The 21,325-nt window shown below is 43.5% G+C and overlaps 1 protein-coding gene across 1 annotated transcript in view; it reads right to left on the reverse strand.

The window, feature by feature from the left end:
- GCN1 (GCN1 activator of EIF2AK4) overlaps positions 1-21,325 on the reverse strand; it is a 60,697-nt gene that overhangs the window by 35,642 nt on the left and 3,730 nt on the right. The window contains exons 2-20 of the mRNA XM_063088093.1: positions 18,559-18,661; positions 15,079-15,142; positions 14,594-14,725; positions 13,836-13,944; positions 10,702-10,800; positions 10,475-10,609; positions 9,524-9,592; positions 9,291-9,399; positions 8,615-8,689; positions 8,228-8,356; positions 7,665-7,715; positions 7,197-7,295; positions 6,796-6,969; positions 4,755-4,907; positions 3,350-3,442; positions 2,013-2,088; positions 1,707-1,866; positions 293-482; positions 74-198 (exon numbers count right to left, since the gene is read on the reverse strand). Coding sequence (XP_062944163.1) covers positions 74-198; positions 293-482; positions 1,707-1,866; positions 2,013-2,088; positions 3,350-3,442; positions 4,755-4,907; positions 6,796-6,969; positions 7,197-7,295; positions 7,665-7,715; positions 8,228-8,356; positions 8,615-8,689; positions 9,291-9,399; positions 9,524-9,592; positions 10,475-10,609; positions 10,702-10,800; positions 13,836-13,944; positions 14,594-14,725; positions 15,079-15,142; positions 18,559-18,661 — 2,145 coding nt within the window. The remainder of the gene's footprint in view (positions 1-73; positions 199-292; positions 483-1,706; positions 1,867-2,012; positions 2,089-3,349; positions 3,443-4,754; positions 4,908-6,795; positions 6,970-7,196; positions 7,296-7,664; positions 7,716-8,227; positions 8,357-8,614; positions 8,690-9,290; positions 9,400-9,523; positions 9,593-10,474; positions 10,610-10,701; positions 10,801-13,835; positions 13,945-14,593; positions 14,726-15,078; positions 15,143-18,558; positions 18,662-21,325) is intronic.

Genomic DNA, 21,325 nt, shown 5'->3' on the forward strand with positions numbered 1-21,325 from the left:
TCCTCCCTTCCTACACTGTGAACAAGAGGATCTCCCCACCCCCCAAGATCAGACCAGCTCAAATGCCAATCACCTGGTTTAGGGGACTCTGTGTGGTGATCCTGGGAAGGATCTGATCAAGGTGCCTAATGATGAAATCTTCAGGATCAATCTTCATCCTGGTGAGAAGTGCTGGCCAGAGTCCAGACTGCACCGCCACTAAAGGGGAGGGGAGCTCTTTGAGGCCTTCCGCCTGGCCCACTCTTACCCTGCCCAACAGAGCCACCTCTCCCACCCCGCCGCAGCCACAGACCTAAGGATGGATGGTGGGAGATGATCAGCATCTCCCGTGCCAGCTCTTCAGTGTTGGTGACGTCACCCTTGAGCCCTGGCACCCCGGAGATGACACACAGAGCCTCCTGCAGGACCCGTGGAGGCACGTAGGCCTTGCCCACCTCAGTCACCTCCCCAGCATCAGTCACCAGAGCCTCTAAGGGCAGCACCTGCATGGAGATGACACGTGAGCCCCCATTGCTGAGAGCCCTGTGCGGGCTTCGCAAAGAGGAGACAAAGAAGCCAGGACACAGCAGCTTCTCACTCATGTTCTCTGGGGTCCCTGCTGGAATGGAGACTTATGCCCAGCTTCCTGCACTGGGACCCACAGGCTGAGATGTGCCTGGAGGGAGGGAGCAGCCATGACTTTGCACATAAAAAGCCCACAGGGAAAAAGAAGGCTATGGAAACTGGTCCAGGAGACCCAGCCTGAGACCACAAATCTGTCACCAGCCCACGTTCCTCAAGCAGACTTAGTGAGGGAGGGAAGCAGTAAAACATGGCACAAAGAGCACTAATATAGGAGCCAGGACTTCCTCCCACCCACTGGCTGGAAGAGCCTGTGCATATCATTTAGCTTCCAGAACCCCAGACAACTCATATAAAATAAGAATAAGAAGTCGTGAGGGCTAGCCATTTAGCTCAGCTGGTCAGAATATAGTGTTATAACATCAAGGTCAAGGGTTCAGATACCCATACTGGCCAGCCACCAAAACCAAAACAAAACAAAAAGAAGTCCTATTTGCCTTTGAAAATTACTAAAAAGCAAAAAGGAGAATGGGTAAAAAATGCTTTAAAAATTATAAAGTGCTTTCAAAACAAAGTGTTATTTGATCACTCAAGGATAAAAAGGTTGAGCTACATGTCAAAAGGAATGGAAAGAAAAAAAAAAAGAATCTCAGAAAAGGAAAAGGAATTATAGTCACATGCCATAAGGACATTTTAAACAATGGGCCTCATACGTGACAGTGGTCCTCTAAAATTATAATGGACCCGAAAAATTCCTATCACCTAGTGATGTCGTAGCTATTGTTACAGTTATCTACAGTATTAAGTACAATAACATGTTATACAGGTTTGAAGCCTAGCAGTAGTAGGCTATACCACATAGGCTAGGTGTGCAGTAGGTTCTTCTGTCTAGGTTTATATATATACACTCTATGATGTTCGAAGAAAAACATCGCCTAACAATGTGTTTCTCAGAATGTATCCCAGTCATGAAGCAACTCATGACTGTATATTTAAAAAGATGTCACCAGGCAGGGCAGAAGATTCTGGCATCACACAGAGACTGAGTGACAGAGCCCAGGAGTGGCCTAGCCAAAATCCCACAACATAAGCAGGGTCAGCTAAGTGGTTCCACACCCCCAGTTCTAGAACTCACATGCGCTCACCTTGTGAGAATTGAGGACGGTCTTCAGCTCCTCCAGGAGGCCATATGCCAGCTTAAAGCCCCCAAGGGAGGACAACAGCTTCCGAACCGTCTGCTGAGCCTGCCTACGGACATGCCAGGTGCGGCTCAGGAGCACCGCCACCAGAGCCCGGTGGTACTGCCTGCAAGCACAGGGACAACAGTCCTGGGATAAGGCCAGGGAGCAGAGGCTTTCCACAGCCAGCCCTCCCACACACCCTGCTTCTCAGGTTCCTGACAGGGTTCACCTCATTTGGTCCAAGGGAAAAGATAAGAAGGCCTCACATACTGAACTTTGTTGCCAGTGAGTCTATGCGAGTTGTCAAGAAAAAGTCTCTCTGTCAGATGCAAGACCGTACACAGTGCTGGGAGGGGAGAGAAACAGCAAAAGTGTTTTCACAATAGGTAGGTGTATACACACAGGCATGCAAACACACACGCACACAAAGAAATGAAACTGGAAATTTAATACCGAAATGTAAATGTGATTAATCACCAGATGTGAAATTACAGGGGGTTTTTTTGTTCGTTTTGTTTTGTTTTGTTTTTTTTAAAAGATGACCGGTAAGAGGATCTTAACCCTTGGCTTGGTGTTGTCAGCACCACGCTCAGCCAGTGAGCGAACCAGCCATCCCTATACAGTATCCAAACCCATGGCCTTGGTGTTATCAGCACCGCACTCTCCCGAGTGAGCCACAGGCCAGCCCTGAAATTACAGTTTTTTATTTCCTTCTTTTTGCTTATTATGCACACAAGTATTTTGGAATAAGGGGAAGTATACCTTTTAATAATGAAAAATTACCATGAAGTTCTACAAAAGAATGAGGAAGCTCATATTCTGATGTGGACTTATTTCCCGGTCTAGAAAGCACAATGTACACAGCAGGCACAGTACCATTTGTGTAAAAAAGGTATTTACTTATATATATGTAAAATATCAAGGATACAGAAGAAGCTAATAAAATTGGTTATCTATGATCGGGAAAACTGGGTGGCCGGAGTCCAAAGCAGCAGGTATGTGGAATTAACACACAATTTTCAGTGTACACCCTCTTTTATCATTTATTTTGAATTACGTGAATGTATTTCTTATTCGAAAGCTAACTGAAAATTTTTAAAAAATCAGTTAGTGACTAACGGTTGTAGTTCATTAATGGTATGTTGTGATTTGTGAGTCAAAAGACTGTTCAAATCACCAATTAGTGGCAGCCACCTCTAAGGCAACCTAGAATTTTAAACATACATTTAAAGATCAACTGTTCCTTTTCTGCCAGGATAGAAACCAGTAGTTTGTGTGTCTCCTGGTGGGGGACTGGAGTCTACCACACTCCACCAGAGCTTCTCAGCTGCCTCTTAACATGAGAAAACTTTCGAGACAGCACCAATTATCCAATCAGCTATAATTACAGCTAATATCACAGCTCTGCAAGCATTACTACTCTGTCTCCACAAATCTCCCAAGTACCCCCATTTCCCTAGCCTTACACTCCCCACAGGAATGAATTCATTCCCAAGACAGCCAAGCTATTGGCCAGATCACTCTGGTTCAGGTTTTTGCAGAGTTGACTGGTCAAATAACAGGTAATCAAGGAAAGGTCCACTCTGACTTGGCCCCAAGTAACTCACCATCCTCTGAAGCCATGAACAGGAATTTCTCAGAAGTGAAAATCTGCTTCTTCTCATCCACAATCAGCTGCCAGAAACTGCTTAGTTTGGCTTCTGTAAAAAACAAGAAGTCACCCCATAACACAGCTCACCATGTCCCCCAGGGCTGGTCCTGCTAGCACAGGCTTTGCTGACATTCTCCTCTGCAGGAGACAGAAGTGCTCCTCCAGCAGGGATAAATCATTCCTAGGCTCACTGCTCTTCTCAGTCCTTCTGGTATTACTTCCTATATGAAAACTTTGGGTGGTTCCCTGCTGCCTACAGGAGCCGAGGCAAGCTGTTTCCCATCTGGAATTCCCACCTATCCCAGGCACCAAGCTAGAATACTTGAGGTTCATACATTCCAGTTTTCCTTGCCTATCCCTGACTGGTACTGTTTGGACTCACACTGGGCCATTCCCTTCAGGCTAGTGAAATCCTTCCTGGCCTTCAGGGCCCTGGTTCAAATGCTTCCTCCTTCATGTAGCCTCTCCCAATAGTCAACTCCCAAACTAAAAGCAATCTCTCCTCCAAAACTGCTCTAATGCCACACTTTGCCTTAGATTATGGATGTATGTTTGTATCTTCCCACTCCTGCTGTAGAGTAAGCACCCTGAAATTTGCTGAAACAAGGTCATGTTTATCTTGGCATCCCCCACCCCACAGCTCCAGTAACCCATGCCTTGCCATATACTCAGTGGGCACATAATAATGTATGAAGAGAGCAAAACTCCATTTCTAACCACAGGAATAAGTTCAGGTATGTCTGAGTGCAGAGATGGGGGATGGAATGAAGAAAGCATGAAATACTATGAAGCCACAGAAAAAAATGAGAAAGCTTTTTGTTGTACTGATTTGGAATCACTTCCAAGATATGTCCAGTATATAACATAGCATATATAGTATGTTACCCAGCGTGTTTCATGAGGCACTGATTATCTCTAGACACAAAACTGCTAATATGTACTATCTAAGGAGGGGAACTTAGTGGCTGGAAGACAGGGCTAAGGAGAAAATTTTCACATCATACTCTTTCGTACCTTTTGCATTTTATACCTTTTGCGTTTTGTACCCTTTGATGGTATAACCTGTTAAGAAAAAAAGTCCCTATACTAAACCCAGGTCTGTCTGGGCATCATGCACAAGCCCACATCCCAGAGCACTGGAGCAAGAGAGCAAAGGAGGACAGTGCCCAAGTCTTCTGACTGCGTTTCCATTGCCCACTGGGACCCTGAGGCTCATTCCTGCAGATGACAAGCAGCCTTGCAGCTGACCCAGTGTGGTAAGAGCCAAGATGGTCCTGTAAATCCTAAACATCAAGACAGTCCTCTGAAAGACTGAAAGAGGTCCTTGTCTGCTACCATCCTGGAAATCTCTGGACTCTTACCAGCCTGTGAGTCAGCAACTGAAAGCTTCGAGAGCAACAAGGCCGCAGCAACCCCTTCAGTGACTGTGGGAACCTGAGTGCTTTGGGAGGCTGCCTTCTCCACTGTCTGGATGAGCAAGGGCAGTAAGTCCGTGGCCTGCAATAGTGTGTCACCTGCAGAGAGAGGACAAGCACCTTACAGAACATCCTGATCCTCACAGGTGACAAGATTACTTGAGAAAGGAGTTATCCACCCAGGTCTGAACTGACTAAACCCTTCAGTTAATTTGTCAAATATGTCAAAGAAGTGGAACTAGAAATTGAGGCTTAAATCAAACTCTACAACCATAAAATTGAAGACAAAAGAATCCTTACTAATTCAATAGTCTAACTATTCATTTGATGGATAAGGAAACAAAGAAGTTAGGTGAGTTGCCCAAGTTCACACAACTGGTTGAGGCAGAGCAAGAGCCAACCTCAAGCCTACCAATTCCTACCTGGTATACTGCCCCCCATACCAGGTGACCTCTGGATCCAAATTCCCAAACCAGAACGAATCTGTTGACCTATGAACTACCCATTAAAAAAAAAGTAGAAACCAGGGCCGGCCCGCAGCTCACTTGGGAGAGTGTGGTGCTGATAACACCAAGGCCATGGGTTTGGATCCGTATATAGGGATGGCCGGTTAGCTCACTTGGGAGAGCGTGGTGCTGACAACACCAAATTAAGGGTTAAGATCCCCTTACCAGTCATCTTTTAAAAAAAAAAAGTAGAAACCAGTTAAAACTATAGCTAAGTCTATGGTTTCTTAACTACTAAATAGACACATTTCACAAGAAAACCAGTATTTCAAATAATGTCATGGATTTGAATCCAATAAATGTTTATTCTAAAAGATTTATTTCATGTTTATTTTTAAAGCATAAAGCACAACTAGCTCAAGCTGAAGAGACTACATTATATTAAGTCTCTGCCATCCATAACTCGATCTAAAATCAAGATTGATCAATGAGGCAAAAATGCAAACAGTATATAAACTGTTTTTAAATCAAGGATATAAGTTCACTATATTCATAAGGTAGCTGACAATGTATTAACTGTACATTTCTACCCAAGGAGAATCATGACTTCAATCAGCACTCTCTTTGGCTTTGCATAAACCTCACAAACCACTGCATAAATATGATCAGTGCTCTGAGCCTGGAGATGTGTTTTAGAAAAAGATTTATGGCTCTCAATTCAGTGCAAAAAATCTCCTCTAGTCATATTCTTCTTCCCTAATCAATAAAAGAAATATGTGGATACAAAGTTTATCAGACAAGATGCATTTAACACAAAATGCATTTCCTCCCTAGCAGAGGCACTGGAATCTCCTGGATGTTTCCTTAAACACAGCTCATCATAAGTTTATACCTTTTTTAAAAGAAATACAAGCCTATCTCAGAGGTGGAAATCAATATTAGAGGTTTTTAGGTTGGATATTCTCTACAGATTTTTTTTTTTTTCCTTGTCTTTTTATGTGACCGGCCGCACCGCACTCAGCCAGTGAGCGCACCGGCCATCCCTATATAGGATCCGAACCGAGTGCGCCACGGGGTCGGCCCTCCTCTACAGATTTTGAATTTTCCCTAGCTCTGCTTGGGGAAGAGGTAGATGCCCATGCCCAAATGACAGTTTGTTAGTACTGAAGTGAGGGCAGTAGTTATTTTAAATATGTCCACAGTAAAGTTTTCATGAAGTTAGACCTTTTAAGTCAGTCTCATCAGAATCATTTCTCCATGATTTCAGATATCTTAGTGACAGGTTCTGGTTCTGGATCCTCTCTGAATAAAACTTTGTGCTTTGAAAGTCTAATAAAGGGGAGAAGTCAGAATTCACTGTGAAGATCAGACTCTGATTCTGGGCTTTATGGATGACTAAGCCCGATGCTCCCAGAGGCCCAGGAGGAAATGAAGCATAACAAGTTGAACCAAAGGGAAAGCCTGGAACAGTGATAATGCCCTGCAGACTCAGTCACCTCTACAGGGAAGACCTGGAGAGTGGCCCATGGGAGGCCTCTTACCTCGGAAGGAGGCCAACATGCACTGCAAGTAGGCATGCCTCACTGCAGAGGTGGAGGTTTTAAGGCTGAAAGCTTTCTTGAACCATTCAGTGAGCTTCTTCGGCACTTCTGTGGTGAATCGGTTACACCAAAGAGCCAGGACAGAGACAGCGTGTACCAAGGTGCCTTCGTGAACTAGGGCAAGAAGCAGAAGTTCAGTTAGTCAGACATCTCTTAACCACCTCAAATCACTGTAAGTGGCACAAGAAAGCAAGCCAGAATTCAAGGGGGAGGAAGCAATGATATTTCAGACAATTCCTAGCCCTGCTCTCTGAGGGAGGTGTGGCTTCAGAAGGGGATTATGGAAGGCTCCAATTATGAAAAACCACAGCCCGCTTGCTCACCATGCTCCACAGAATTACCTTCCTGCTGGAGGAATGGGATGAAGAGCTCGGCCACAGTTCCATTCAGGACTTGGCTGGAAGGCCCAGACACCACATGATGACTGACACTCCCGATCCCTGAAAGGCAGAATCCCTGATCAGCCCTTCATCAGCACAAACCTACAAACAGACAAGTCTTCCTACTGCTGTTGCCTCTGCACAATGGGTCACAGACCTCCTCAGGGTCCCCCAGAAGCCTTTCCTCTGGCCATTACTAACCCTCCCCCAATTCCCCTTCCACACATCCTGTCTTTTATAGAAGCCAGGCTTCTTGCTAGACTGGCACAAGTCCCTCTTGCCAAGTAGGCAAACAAGGTGTCTTGGGAGGCAGGCTGGAACTCCAAGACTATCAGAGGGATCAAGATCCAAGAAGGACCCGTCTTACCTAGGAGTTACATTAAACTTCATTTAGTATCAGACCACACTATCCGTGGAGAAATTCTGTACCTGAGAGGACACTGATCTTCTGGGCTACAATTGTTAGTTTTCCCTCTGAGCCTGAGAGGAGAGACAGCAAAGATTCAAATTCATATCTGCCACATTTCCCAAAGGGTTGAATACTGTAGTCAGGTGTGTGACATCAAGGTATGGTTTCTGATTCCAGAAGCAACCTTTCTGTTGTGAAGCTGGGTTTAAAATAACATTTAGTAGCCTCTTCTGACTAAAAAAGTAATATGTTCTCACAGAAAATATGAGAAACAAAAAATAGAAAGTAAAACATTTTTAAAAGCATCCACGTTTATACTATTCAAAGATACCATTAACATCTTGGTGTATTTCCTTTAGTTCTTTCTTTTATGCTCACAAAAATGTATATACTTGAAAACAAAAAAAAACAGATCACCAGTCTACACTGCTTTTGTTCACATCACACATTCACATTCAGTGTGAGTATACCCTGGCCACACAACCTCAGACTCAGAGCATCAAGTCCCCATCAGATCCCAGGTCCCTGGGGAATGCCAGGGGCCACACCTCAGCCATGCCCATGGCCAAGAAGGCTCGCTCACCTCCAAGGATAGCAAACAGATGCTTGGTCAGGGCTTCCATGGCCGAAGAGTCACTGCACTGGTGGGCCAGGTTCCGCAGCGCCAGCACAGCTTCATCCATCAGGCGGGGACTGTTGGATTTTAGCTGACCTGGACACACAGAGCTATTGCTCAGAGACTTCTGACAACTTAGCATCCACACTATCATCTTTGTCTTTTCCGTGCTCCCACCTCTTCAATCCTAGCTATATATTCTCATTATAGATGACCTCAAGAAACTATGCCAATGTCATTTAAGTTAAAGTTTTATTTCTAACCTGAGCTACTCCCTTTTCTACAATAATTGGGATAAGTACAACCAAAACCCAATGTGCCATCTAGGAATTAGAAAGGGATAAGGATACTCACTAGCCAGTCCTTTCACGATGTCCAGTGCATACTGGCTGAGATCAAGAGTCACTGATGCCAGCAGACTGGAAATGGCTAAGGGGGACAGAAAGCACTGCCCATGTTAGCGTTGGGGATAAATGCCTGCTTGTGCCCTGCTCCCCAGAAATGCCACCAGGCCCTGCTATCTAGCCACATGGAACGTTGACCACCCTTCATCTCTACCAGGCTGTATGACTAGTCACTTTGTCCCAAAGCTCTGCCAAAAAGCTGTATACTGCCCCATCCCAACCAGCAAAAAATTGTCCTTCCAACATTCCACCAACACATTTTATCAAGATAAGTAGGGACAGAGACTCAACCCTCATATCCCATGGTTTCAAGTGCCACCTCCACACTAAGTCCAAACTATCTAGAGAAGAGGTTCATAATCTGAATGGTCTCCAGAAGGTTCTTGATCCCCTGAAATTATATACAGTATTCTAAGTGGACATGCTTTTGGGCATTCTTCTAGTAAGAGGGCCCACGACTTTCAACATTATCTCAAAAGGATCCGTCTCCCAACAAGGTAAACAGTGAATACACTCCCCACTCATCCCCCAACACCAGCACACATGTTTCCTGCTGCCAAGTACCAGGAATAGAACTTATAAGGCAACTTGTCTCCCTCCCACTGTCTTGTTTGGCAGCAACCTACTTTCAATAACATTCTCTGGACTCCTCAGTAAGGACTTCTGTATGGTGGGCAGTATCAGATCCTTAAATTCCGAGTGGGACATGTATCGGAGCATAGGGGCACAGTTATCCTACAAAGAGAAAGGAGTCAGGCACCCAGCCCTCATGGGAACAGACCAGGAATAGAGGACAGTTCAGAATTCCAGAATTTAAAATCGCATTTAGCTGTCCAGACAAGGCGCGCCTCTCACTCACCAATAGGTACTTCTGAGGCTTTACTTTGCTCATCAGGATGTTCTTCATATAAAAATCCAGCAGCGCACTCTAGAGAACACAAAGATTGGTTAGACCCTGACATTCTGAAGTACCTGATCACCCGCCTAAGAGGTTTCTCTAGCAGGAGTGCCTCCAAAAAATAGAAATCAATGCCCCAAAGTTCACTGTATTAAGCACAGAGGTCCCACTTATCATGCCATCCCATTTAAAATCTTTCTATGGCTCTCCGTGACTCCCAGGATAAAGTCCAAAGTCCTGGGCATGGCTTATAAGGTCCTGCCTGATAATCAGCCCCAGCTACATCTTCCACCTCTCTAGCCCACTCACTTCCTGCACATTCCTTCCCACAGGCTGCTTTCTCTGCCCATAAGTTCTTCCTCATCTCTTGATCTTGCTAACTCCTCTTCCCTTTTAAAGTTCCTTCATTAGAGAGAAGTGTTCCCTGACCCACAGCCCAAATCAGGTCCCCTATTGCAGAGTATCACAGCTTCATGCACTTTTCCTTCCTGGTCCTTATCACAGTTATAATTAACTAGATGATTCTCTATGTAATGTCATATTCTTTCTCAAACTTAGTTCCACAAGGGCAGGGGACATAGCTCTCTTGCTCACTGCTGTATCCCAACACCTGGCATAGTGCTTGGCACACAGCAGCTGCTCAACTGGGCTGAATAGATGACTGCACAAACAAGCAAACTACTATCCCAATAACTATGCCAGGATTCACTCTATGCCAGGACTGAAGGGAAAACTTTCCAACTCCTTAAAGTTCATATATCATGGCAAAAGGCAAGGGTTTCATGTGAGAAAACCAACAGGTTTGAGATGAAACCAGAAGCTGGGGCTACCAGGGCAAAGCAAGTTCCCACTCTTTCCCCCTCCAATGAGTCCATAAAGTGGCAAACCCATGGTCAACGCCCTGGTACTTGCCTTGTGCCGGTTGACCACATCCATCTCCTTGTGGCTTGTGCAGAACTGCACCAGCAGCCCCAGCATGCCAGCATAGCTCTGGTGGGGTTCTAGGCTGAGAATGGCTGACAAGTACTGCTCCACCAGCCCGGGGTTCTGAAGAGAGAAGCGTAGGGCAGCTTTATCAGAAGGCACTGGGGGTGGCGCAGAAAAAGTAATTGCCTACCATCCCCACCGGTTCCTGTCACCTCTTTCCATAGCTTTGTGAGCTTCTTCACTGCACCGTCCACAGCATGCTTGTGGGAGCCACCCAGCACCTCCAGCAGGAGCAGGCACTGCACCTCCACCTGCCAGGACCAGGAAAGGATCAGGTAAGATGTGACATGGGAGTGGGGTCCTGTGGCCCTTGCAGTCTGCCAGACACCTTCGTCAGCCCTCTAGATCCTGGCTTCATCTCCACTAGGCCTCTCCCACTCAATTCCAGCCAGATCCTCTTCATTTCACTGACACTTAGCCCTGTCCTTTAATGAGTCAGACAATGAAGATACATGACGAACAAGACAAACATAGTCCCCGCTTCCACGCACCTTATAGTCCAGAGGGAGAAAAAGATGTTAAGCAATAAACACAAAAAAGAATATATTATTTCAGTGAGGTAAGTGCCATGCAGGAAAAGAACAGGGTCTTGTTTCATATATTTGCCTGCCTTGACTTCATTAATTCCAGAAATACTTACTGGAACACTGACTAAACGACAGGCACTATGCTAAGGACTGTAGATATGGAAGTGAAGCTTGATATGGTGATTCCAGACTGCTTGGAGCTCACTGTCCAACCCAGAGAAGCACATAATAGGTGCTCAACTAAAAAACCTCAGAGACTTTACATGCCACATACACGCAAGGTCACTGGTAGACAGTGTGAATTGCTACCTTGAAAAAAGGAATATGTTTGTGAAGTGAATGCTGCTGAATTACATTTGCATATTTACAAAATGGCATATGTTCAAGGTTACTCATTACAGTATTGTTTGTAATAATAAAAGATTGTGAACAACATAAATAGCCATCAACAGTTATATACACTGTGGTACATCCACTCAAAGGATTAGTAAACATCATCGAGAATGAGAAAGTCCTTATATACTACTCTGGAACAAATTCCAAGGCTGGCTAAAGAAAAACACAAGGTGAAAGAAGAAAGAATGCATGGTGTATTATCAGTTGCATAAAAAAAACTATCTGGTCATATATACAGAGAACATATCTATACACATAAGAACTAGTAATATGAGGGCCGGCCCATGGCTCACTTGGGAGAGTACAGTGCTGATAACACCAGGGCCATGGGTTTGGATCCTATATAGGGATGGTCAGTTAGCTCACTGGCTGACTGTGGTGCTGACAACACCAAGTCAAGGGTTAAGATCCCCTTACCAGTCATCTTTTTTTAAAAAAAAGAAAGAACTAGTAATATGGATCCCCATACCAGCCAGCCAAAAAAAGAAAGAAACTAGTAATAGAAGGGACCAAGGTGGCTAGAGTCAGGGGTGGGAGGGAAACTAGTATATCCTTCTATACCTGTTGAATTTTGAACCTTTTTTTAAAAAATTGAAATAGTTTTTTAAGTTTGTTGATATTCCATTCAGAACTATATTGCTGTTCCCTCTCCCTGGAATGTTCTAACCCTTGATCTGGGCTTGTTCACTCATCACATGATGCCACCATCACCCTCCACCACTCTCTCTCTATTCTCCCACCTTGCTTTTCTTCAGCACTACTTTATGGTTGGTTTACTGTTTGTTTGTGGACAAGTTTTTTGTCTATCTACTCCACAAGAGCATAAGCTCCGTGCAAACAAGGTACTCCTCTGTCTTACTTACTGCCTTAGCCCCAGCTCCTAGAACAGCGCCCGGCACATAAGAGGCCCTCAACAAATACTTGAGCAACTAAGTGAGCTACAGCCTAAGTGTATGATCAAAATCAGTGACCACCAAAGGAAAAACCCAGATTCAAGATACAGAAAAAAAATAACATAGTCTCAAGCCCCTGATGCATTCTGTCCCATAAACACAACACTCTAGGGTTGACCTCTTCCACCCACTACCCACAAGCAGACTGGCTTATCTCAGATAATGGTTATAAGAATTCACTGGAGATAAGCCAATGAACTTGCCTGTGATGAACCATCTTATAAGAAGGCCTTTTGATAATAGTGAAACCCACACTCTCAAGCGGGTCCAGGAGAGTCCCGGCTTGCATCAATTCCAGTATATCCACACCCTGAGAGATCTCAATGTTCTAATCCAACATCAATCAATCGCTGATGGCCATTCCATGGCTGTCCCCAGAGGTGTGCTGGATAAGCTCCCAAGGATGGGGCCACCTATTTGTCTAACTAGCTGGATGCTTCACGGAGAGGTGCTTACAGTTTCTTTTTTTTTTTTTTTTTTTTAATTTTATTTTGTCGATATACATTGTGGCTGATTATTGCTCCCCATCACCAAAACCTCCCTCCCTTCTCCCTCCCCCCCTCCCCCCATGGTGCTTACAGTTTCTAATGCAACTCGTTCTTTACACCTACCTGCATGGCACTCTACAGTTTCTACAGCCATTTCACACACCTCAACTAAGCCCATCTGTATGACAACTCTTTGTGACGGATGCGGTGGGTGGTATTTTTTTCATGTTGCAGATGAGGAAACAGGCTCAGAAGTTAAGTAACTCGTACAAATTTCAAGGCCGAGAATCATATTCGCACCATGATCCTCAGACTCTTTTTCACTAAACCATAAAACCACTCCTCCTGACTGCCACTAAGCATATCTAGACATGCAAAAGAACCTCCCAATCTGGCCTATTAGGCATCTCTCGGTAGCAGACATGGGGAAAAGCAGGGAATGTGGAAGGAGCAGGCAGAGAATGAGAGGAGAATTTAAGGAACCATAGCAAGAATTCCATTCCATTAGCCAGTTCAACACTGAACTCCAAATGCAGGGAAAGGAATGATTAGCCAGAAAAAAACAAAATGACTGATATTGTTGTATTTTCTGCTTTCCTTGCATTTTAGCTGTCTTCCTCACTCTGGCCTGCCATATCTTCCACACATGCCATGAAGGCAGGGCCACATTTCTCTTGTTCCTCACTGTATTACCTGTGCTTAGCACCAAGCCTGACACAGAGATGCTCAAATATACTTAATAAACAATGGATGTGATTATGTTGTGCTCAGGCCCATCCACGAAAGTCACATCTCAGGACAATTCAAGGTGCCTTGTCACCCAGCTCCTAGAAGAGCACTTGGCACAGAGAACACACCTAAACACACACTAACCCTGTGCAGACAGCTGCCCCTCACTATTCCAAAAACCCAGGCAACCTACCAGTTTGTTCCAGGTGTCTCCTTGCCGCTTGGCTTTCAAGGGAAAGACAATGTGCACCAGAAGGCAGGTCCAGGTCAGGGCCAGCAAAGCGGCCGAGCCACTGCTCTTACTGTGGAGCGGATGGGAGGGAAGAGAAGGGAGGGGTGAGTGCAGAGCAGCAGCCTCCATCTTGAGGACAAACACTCACCAAAAGGCAAGGCATGGCGAGGTATGTAGGACCCTCCTTTGACCTAACGAGGCAGAACTTGAAACCCATTCCCCACAAATCATCTGTGACAATTCAAGGGTTGGTCAGTTAGCTTAGTTAGTTACAGTGCAGCTTTATAACACCAAGGTCAAAGGTTTGGATCTCCATGCCAGCCAGCCACCAAAAAAAAAAAAGAAACACACAAAAAAAATCTGTGACCATTCAGTACAAGGAGTCCATGCCTTATTAGTCAAACTCCCATCTCTTGGCACTAACAACTATAACAAAAAGATGGTTTCCCCCGTTCAGTGCCTGGTGGGCTATTGTTTCCCTTCAAAATGGCCTTGTTTCCACTGGTTTCCCAACCCTGCTCCTCAGGAAAGTGGTTTTCTCCACTGAGCTTGCCATCCTGGCTCCTCTCTCTGTTCAGAGGCAGATCACAGGTGCCACTCAGAGTGCAAAGTGGAAAGAACCAGGCACACACACACTTGCTTGGCAGGGCTCATCTGTACCAGCTCTTCCTGAGAAGGACTCCACCAATCCCCGGGGAGCCATGATTTCCATCTCTCACCTGGGAACACCCGCTTTGGAGCCAATGCCTGAAGACTGCAGAGAGTGCAGGAGGTTCTTAGCAGTGGCTTCTGGCTGGGCCTCAGCCAACTGCTGGATGGCTACCTGCAGGGCCCTGCGGGAGGCTGCATCTCTAAGGGGAGAAAGGAAGGGGAAAGGTGAACATGTGGATTTGGGGCAAGGGAGAGGCTGCTTAGGCCAAGTGCTGTATTCCAGTGGATCATAGACAATGGGATTAGGAAATAACTAGATAAACCCATACATCATTCCACAGTTCTATAAGTAGCTGATAAGGGCAAACAAGCCATTAAGGGTGTAAGGGCAACACCTACATTTATGGTGCACCTACAAGGGCCTCAAACTAGGCCAACCGCTTTTACGTGTATGACTAATGACAACTACATATACTGAGTACTCATGACACAGAAGGCACTGTTCCAGGCACTTTATACTTGGTAGGAACCACATGAAGTGGTTGTGATTCACCTGTATCGATGCAGAGTCAAGCAGAATAATTTGCAGAGCCCTTTCACTGCTCCCTCTGGCAGATCTGAAACCAAAGATTACACACAGACTGGTCAATAAAAACAATGTGATGAGTATCTGTTTGAGCCAGGCATTCTGTTAGACATGACCTAGGCTCACTGGCCACTCCCCGAATGTTTGAGATAGAACCCCCAAGAAAAAAAAGTAACAACAAAATAGAACCCTAGGAAAACACTCGGTAAGAGGCTAGAAAAGCCTCGAGTAGTCATTTGCTAAATGAATGAAACTAAAGCAATACAAGTGGCCTCAAAATCTCATGTGCTATCAAGTGGAGGTTCTGGAATACTGAACTACTTTACTTCTTGATCTGGGTGCTGGTTACATGTGTGTGTTATTTAGTTTGTGATGATTCAGTGAGCTGTCTGCTTACAACATGTGTACCTTTCTTGATATTGCAATAAACAGTTTAAAAAATAGTATAAAAAACAGGCCGGCCCGTGGCTCACTCGGTAGAGTGCGGTGCTGATAACACCAAGGCCACGGGTTCGGATCCTATATAGGGATGGCCGGTTAGCTCACTGGCTGAGCGTGGTGCTGACAACACCAAGCCAAGGGTTGAGATCCCCTTAACCGGTCATCTTTAAAAAAAAAAAAAAAAAAAAAAAAGTATAAAATTAAAGTACTGAGGGACCAGATAAGGGAAAAGCACCTGTAACTGGAGTGGTTTCCAAAAAATCTGAAGGTCACATAAGTTTGGTCTAACAAATTAGTAGGTCATGGAAAAATGGAATGAGAGGGAAGTATGTACTGAGTAGTGTTAGCAACATGAGCAAAAGTGCAGGACTAAGAACGCATAATGCCTATTAAGGACACATGAGGAAGAAAAGGAGAAGGACTATAAACAGCCAGTGCTTAATTAGTGCTTACAGGTGCAGGCCTTGCTCTAAGCCTTTTACACACATTAACTCATTTAATCATATAAGGTGGGCACTGTTTAGTCCATTTTAAGATGAAGAAACCAAATAGCAGGGACTCAAGCAGGCCAGCCAGAGTGAAACAGACAGTTCAGATGAATAAGAGTGCTCAATAACATTGGAAAGCCAACCTGGGACAAGTGCTGCATGCCAGACTGAAACATGTTGACAGAAGTAAGAAACCCTGAGTAGGGGGTAATTTAACCTGCAGTGTAAGACACTCATGTGGGAGGCACCCAAGGGCAAAAAGCCAACGAAGGGCTTGTACAGTTCCTCACACTTCAGGCACCCAAATGATGGAGGGGAAATGACTAAGGTACAGGGACCCAGTTTCCCCAGGTCCTGAATACTGTGTTGGTCCATCTGATTTGGGGCTATTTTAGTAACTGAGGAAAAGAGTGACTGGGGCCAGAAACAGACTGTGGCTAGGAGAACAGCAACAATAACTGCTAATATACTTGTACACTGCGAGCTTACCATAGCCAGGCAGTGTGTCAAACACCTTCCAGGTATGTTCTCATTTACTCCTCACACCAACCCACGAGGGAGGTACTACTGCTGTCTCCAAGTTCAAAGCAAGGAGACAGGCTCAGGGAGGTGAAGTAACCTGAAGCAGGTCACACAGCCTGTAAGCAGCAGAACCATGGCTGGAACACAGAGCCCGTCTGAGCCCTTCATCTCTGACTGCTGCACTAAAGGCCTGTGACTAGAAAGATCAAAGGAGACCCGCTACATCAGCGAGTCTCAGCATTCAAGTATAAGGAGGCAGGATTGAGGAGAGCAGCAGAGAGGCCTCAGAAGCCTCAGGGCCAGGCTGAGCTGGGCCATGTGGACCAACTGCCTCCAGGGTTAGCCAGCTCTGAGAAAGTCCTCAACTTAGCCTGGCAGAAAATCTCACCCCACCTTTGGAGTAAGGCCAGAACAATTATCAATATGCAATGGCCCCTCCTTAGACTCAGAAAATTTAAAAATTAAGAATTAACAATTTCATGAAAGAGGTAGTTAACTTTCCATCAACTTGCACTCAAAGGCTACTAAGCACTTTACAAATACAATTCACCCTGACTTGTAGAATTTCAGGATGACTGAAAGGTAAAATCACCTTCAAAAGGTCCTGAGTATTTAAACTTCACCGATACAAATCAAACTCCTTACTCCATAAAACAGGGGGTGGAGGGAGTATAGTATTCAGCAATTATTTAGCAGGGAGTCAATCACCATGGTTTAGCAAGTGTGTACAGCTAGTATCTTGTCACATGGCTGCCTTTTCTACCTAGAATTCTGTTGAGAAGGTGACCAGAAAGACCTTTGAGGATGCCACAGAACTCACACATTAAAGCATTAATACACAGGAGAATCTCTTAGAAGCTCACAAATAGAAATTTATTTCACTTACACATACTTTAATAAGCTTGGGTATGTTACCCAGGTGATGGTAAGCCAGAGGCTGCAAATGAGAACTTGGGTGGAAGAGTAGTAGGAATAACAAGTGAAAGCAGGCCAGTTAGAGTGCAGTGCTAAAACACCAAGGTTGAGAGTTCGGATCCCCATACTGGCCAGCGTCAAAAAAAAAAAAAAAAAAAAAAAAAAAATGAAAGCAGACAGAAAGGAAGACCCAACTCTATATGCCTGGTTCTCAAACTTTAGCAAACAAAAGAATCACATAGAGGGCTTGTAAAACACAGATTCTGAGCTCCACCCCCAGGGTTTCTGAATCTGAGTTGCTGGGGTGGAGCTGAGAATTTATCTAACAATTTCTGAGGTGATGGTCATCCTGATGCTGATGCCTCCAGTCTAGGGACCACACTTTGAGCATCAATGCTGTAGTAAAAACAAAATACCAAAAGGAAACTCAAAAAACTAATTAGGAGTTATTGAATGAAGGCAAAATTGCCATACACACCCCCAAAGGTCATAGGAATATCCCTTGGTTATGGTACAGGATCAGGACAACTAGATGTGCTCAGCTTTTCCCAAAATATGTTCCCCAGACCCTAACCAGATTTTCAGCATAAAAGAGGTTTACAGAAAATCTGGATTAAAGAAAGCTTAATATAGTTAAAACACCTTTTAAAAAAGTTAAAACACTTTGTGAATGTTCCAAGAGGACATTAGAAAACAATCTCCCAAACTTATATGATCATTGAATCCCTTATTGGCCAATCACCTGTTACCATCTTGCTGACTTCCACGGAACACAGATTGGGAAAAATGGCGCCCCAAGTCATAAACAAAAGGTTTTCACACACAGTATATTACTCAAGAAAGATTGTTGGCATCTTTTAAAAATGTTTCCAATCAAAATGGTGAAGACTGTAAAAGCTCTGGCAGTTGAATGGATTAACTCTCCACTAACCCAAATGTTTCAACTGTTTCAATGAGCATTACAAGGAAAGAAAGTGAAGAAGTAGGGCAAGGAGGAGATAAGGCCACAGTTCTAAAGAGAGAACCCAATTTATTTTTGAAATGGAATAATGTCCAGGTTATATGGATGGAAAATAAGTACCTTTTCCAGCAACACACTTCCCCAGTTCACTGAGGATTTCTCTCCGTTCCTTCACACTGGCTGTTGTCACTTTCCCTGCAAAACGCTTTAGTGTCTCGGAAACCTGTGAAGGTCAAGCCCAAAGAGAAAATTTCACCAAACTACAAAACAATGAGTGTAAGTGTGTGAGTGTGCATGTTGGGGAAGGGAGGGTATAGAATTCAGTGAAAATCTCTCTAACCCAGAGTTTCTCCACCTCTGTACTACTGACATTTTGGATTGGATCCTTTAATCCAATCAACCAATGTACCTTACTTAAACTTGGGCAAAAAGGCAAAAACCTCTGGACAAAAAATATCCTTCAAAACAAACCAAAATCTAGTGAGGGCCAGGTTTGGGCCATAATCCCAAAAGACCCAATCTTAAATGCCACAATCCCGAATGTTGAAATCCTGAAAGATCAAAATCCCTAAAATCTAAAATCCCTAACACCTAAAATCCCTAAAATCACAATCCCAAAAGATTAAAATCCTGAATGTTGAAATCCTGAAAGCCAAATTCTGGGGAAGGGATTAGTGCATTTTCAGTTGTACGCAGAATAGCTGCATCACATTAATTGCATCATGGTAGGTGGAACTACTATCTCGTCTTTATTTGTAAATTAAGTATGGTTTAGGACATGCATATGGGTCCCCAGTCGACAAGAGGTGAACTTGTGGACTTAATTTTAGGTGCATGTACATAAAAATGTTGCAACTTCTTCAATAAGTGAGAGATGTCCTTTTTGTACATCTGCATCTGTGAAAGATAAAATTTCTTGAGATCTCAGCTCTTTGAGTGACTCCGCAGTCTTGGATTTGAGGGGTTTTTTTGTTTTGGATGCTAGCAGTTCAGGGATCCAAACCCTTGACCTTGGTGTTATAATACCACAGTCTAACCAAGTAAGCTAACCAGCCAGCCCTTACCACTGAATTGTATACTTCAGAGTTTTTTTGTGTGTGTTTTTGTTTTTGGTAGCTGGCCAGTAAGGGCATCCAAACTCTTGGCCCTGGTGTTACCTGCACCATCCTCTCCCAAGTGAGCTAACCGGCCAGCCCTCATGGCAGTTTTTGATCCATCTCATCAAAAAACTTGGTTGTCCTAATACTTAGGTATTTCAGATGACCACAGTTATAAAGCTGTATGCACACCATTACCAACCACAATGATAAGCATTTATGCATTTTGTTTTTTTTACGTATTTCTTTATGAATATGATTCGTTTGCTCATAACCATTGTACCTGTGTGACCGTCATTAGTATACCTAAGTGTTTATGCTTGCAAAAATATTATTGTGTAAAGCCTACTTTATTGTGTAAAGTGGCCTATGAAGTGAACTGTTTGATCATGTTTTTATATGTTTCCAAAAGAAATCTCCTTTTAAAAATGTAAAGAGGGCAGGTCAGTTAGCTCAGTTGGCTAGAGCATGGTGTTAACACCAAGGTCAAGGGTTCAGATCCCTATACCAGTCAGTTGCCAAAAAAAAATAAATAAATTTTGTTTTCTTTTTTGTAAATAAATGTCTTTTAAGGATTTTTTAAAATTTATTTTCTCCTGAATTATATTTTCAGGATTTTTATCTTTTGGGATTATGATGTTCAGGATTTTAGACTTTAGGGATTTCAACATCCAGGATTAGTGATTATATCTTTTGGGATTATGATCGGCACCGAGGCATCAGTATCCCCATCTTAGAGGTGATGAAGGAACCAACTCCAAGGGGAAGTCACTGCTCAGAGTAGAGTCAAGAGCCACAGCACCTGAATTTTTGAAAATAAACCTGAGGGAGGGAGATTTGGGTAATGGGCCACAATAATCAAACACATTGTATATTGACAAAATAAAATAAAATTTAAACAAAAAAATAAATAGATAAAGTTTAATTCACATACATAAAGTACATATAGTAAATTAAAAGCCATTATTTGAGTCACAGAATATTAAATATTAGAAATATTACTTTATAGAGTATTAATTTTATCAATTTGATAAAAAAAATCTCTTCCATTCATCATTTAAGGTTTTGCCTGATATCCACACCAATGCTCAGGAACGAAAATATTTAGTCAACTTTTTTTTATCCTTTGGATCATTTAGACAGTCTATTATTTTTAACTACAATAAAATTTTATATTTCAATACAAAAAAAAAAAAAAGAAACTAAACCTGAAACCAAACAGGTCTATAAAACGATGTTAACAAGTGTTGATGGCTTTCAACAGCTATCACAGTTACCACAACTTGCATTCCCCTGAATAGGGACATAAGCACATAACACCCAGGGAGTGGAGCAGTTTGCAAATATTCCTAAAAATCTGCTCCTAAGAAATATCCTACAAGCTACAAAGTGGGCAGGTTATGGATTCATGAGCAGCAGACCAGGGAATAAGACTCACATAACCAATGCATGGGTGTCATCTTTTTCTTCTGAGGGTTTTTCACAGGCAGCCATTATTAGTAGCATAAGAGTGCAGAGAGAAATAAAATAATGCTGAAGTTTTTCTTATATGTTTAAATCCCTGCCACAATTCTACTGGCAGTGAATAAACTGATGTTCAAAGCTCTATCTTCTACATAAATGATTTATTGTTTTAACTTTAAGATGTCTTTTTTTAATAACATCACATACTTAGGAATGTCTTTTTTTTTTTATAGTTATAGATATGCACATAATTAAAGAGTCAAAAGTCCAAGAGAGTCAAAGTCTAAGAGTTCTGGAGGCCTGCTATGAAAACCAGTCCCTTTCCC

The sequence above is a fragment of the Cynocephalus volans genome, chromosome 2 (genome assembly GCF_027409185.1).
Source record: "Cynocephalus volans isolate mCynVol1 chromosome 2, mCynVol1.pri, whole genome shotgun sequence".
Classification (NCBI taxonomy): Eukaryota; Metazoa; Chordata; class Mammalia; order Dermoptera; family Cynocephalidae; genus Cynocephalus; species Cynocephalus volans.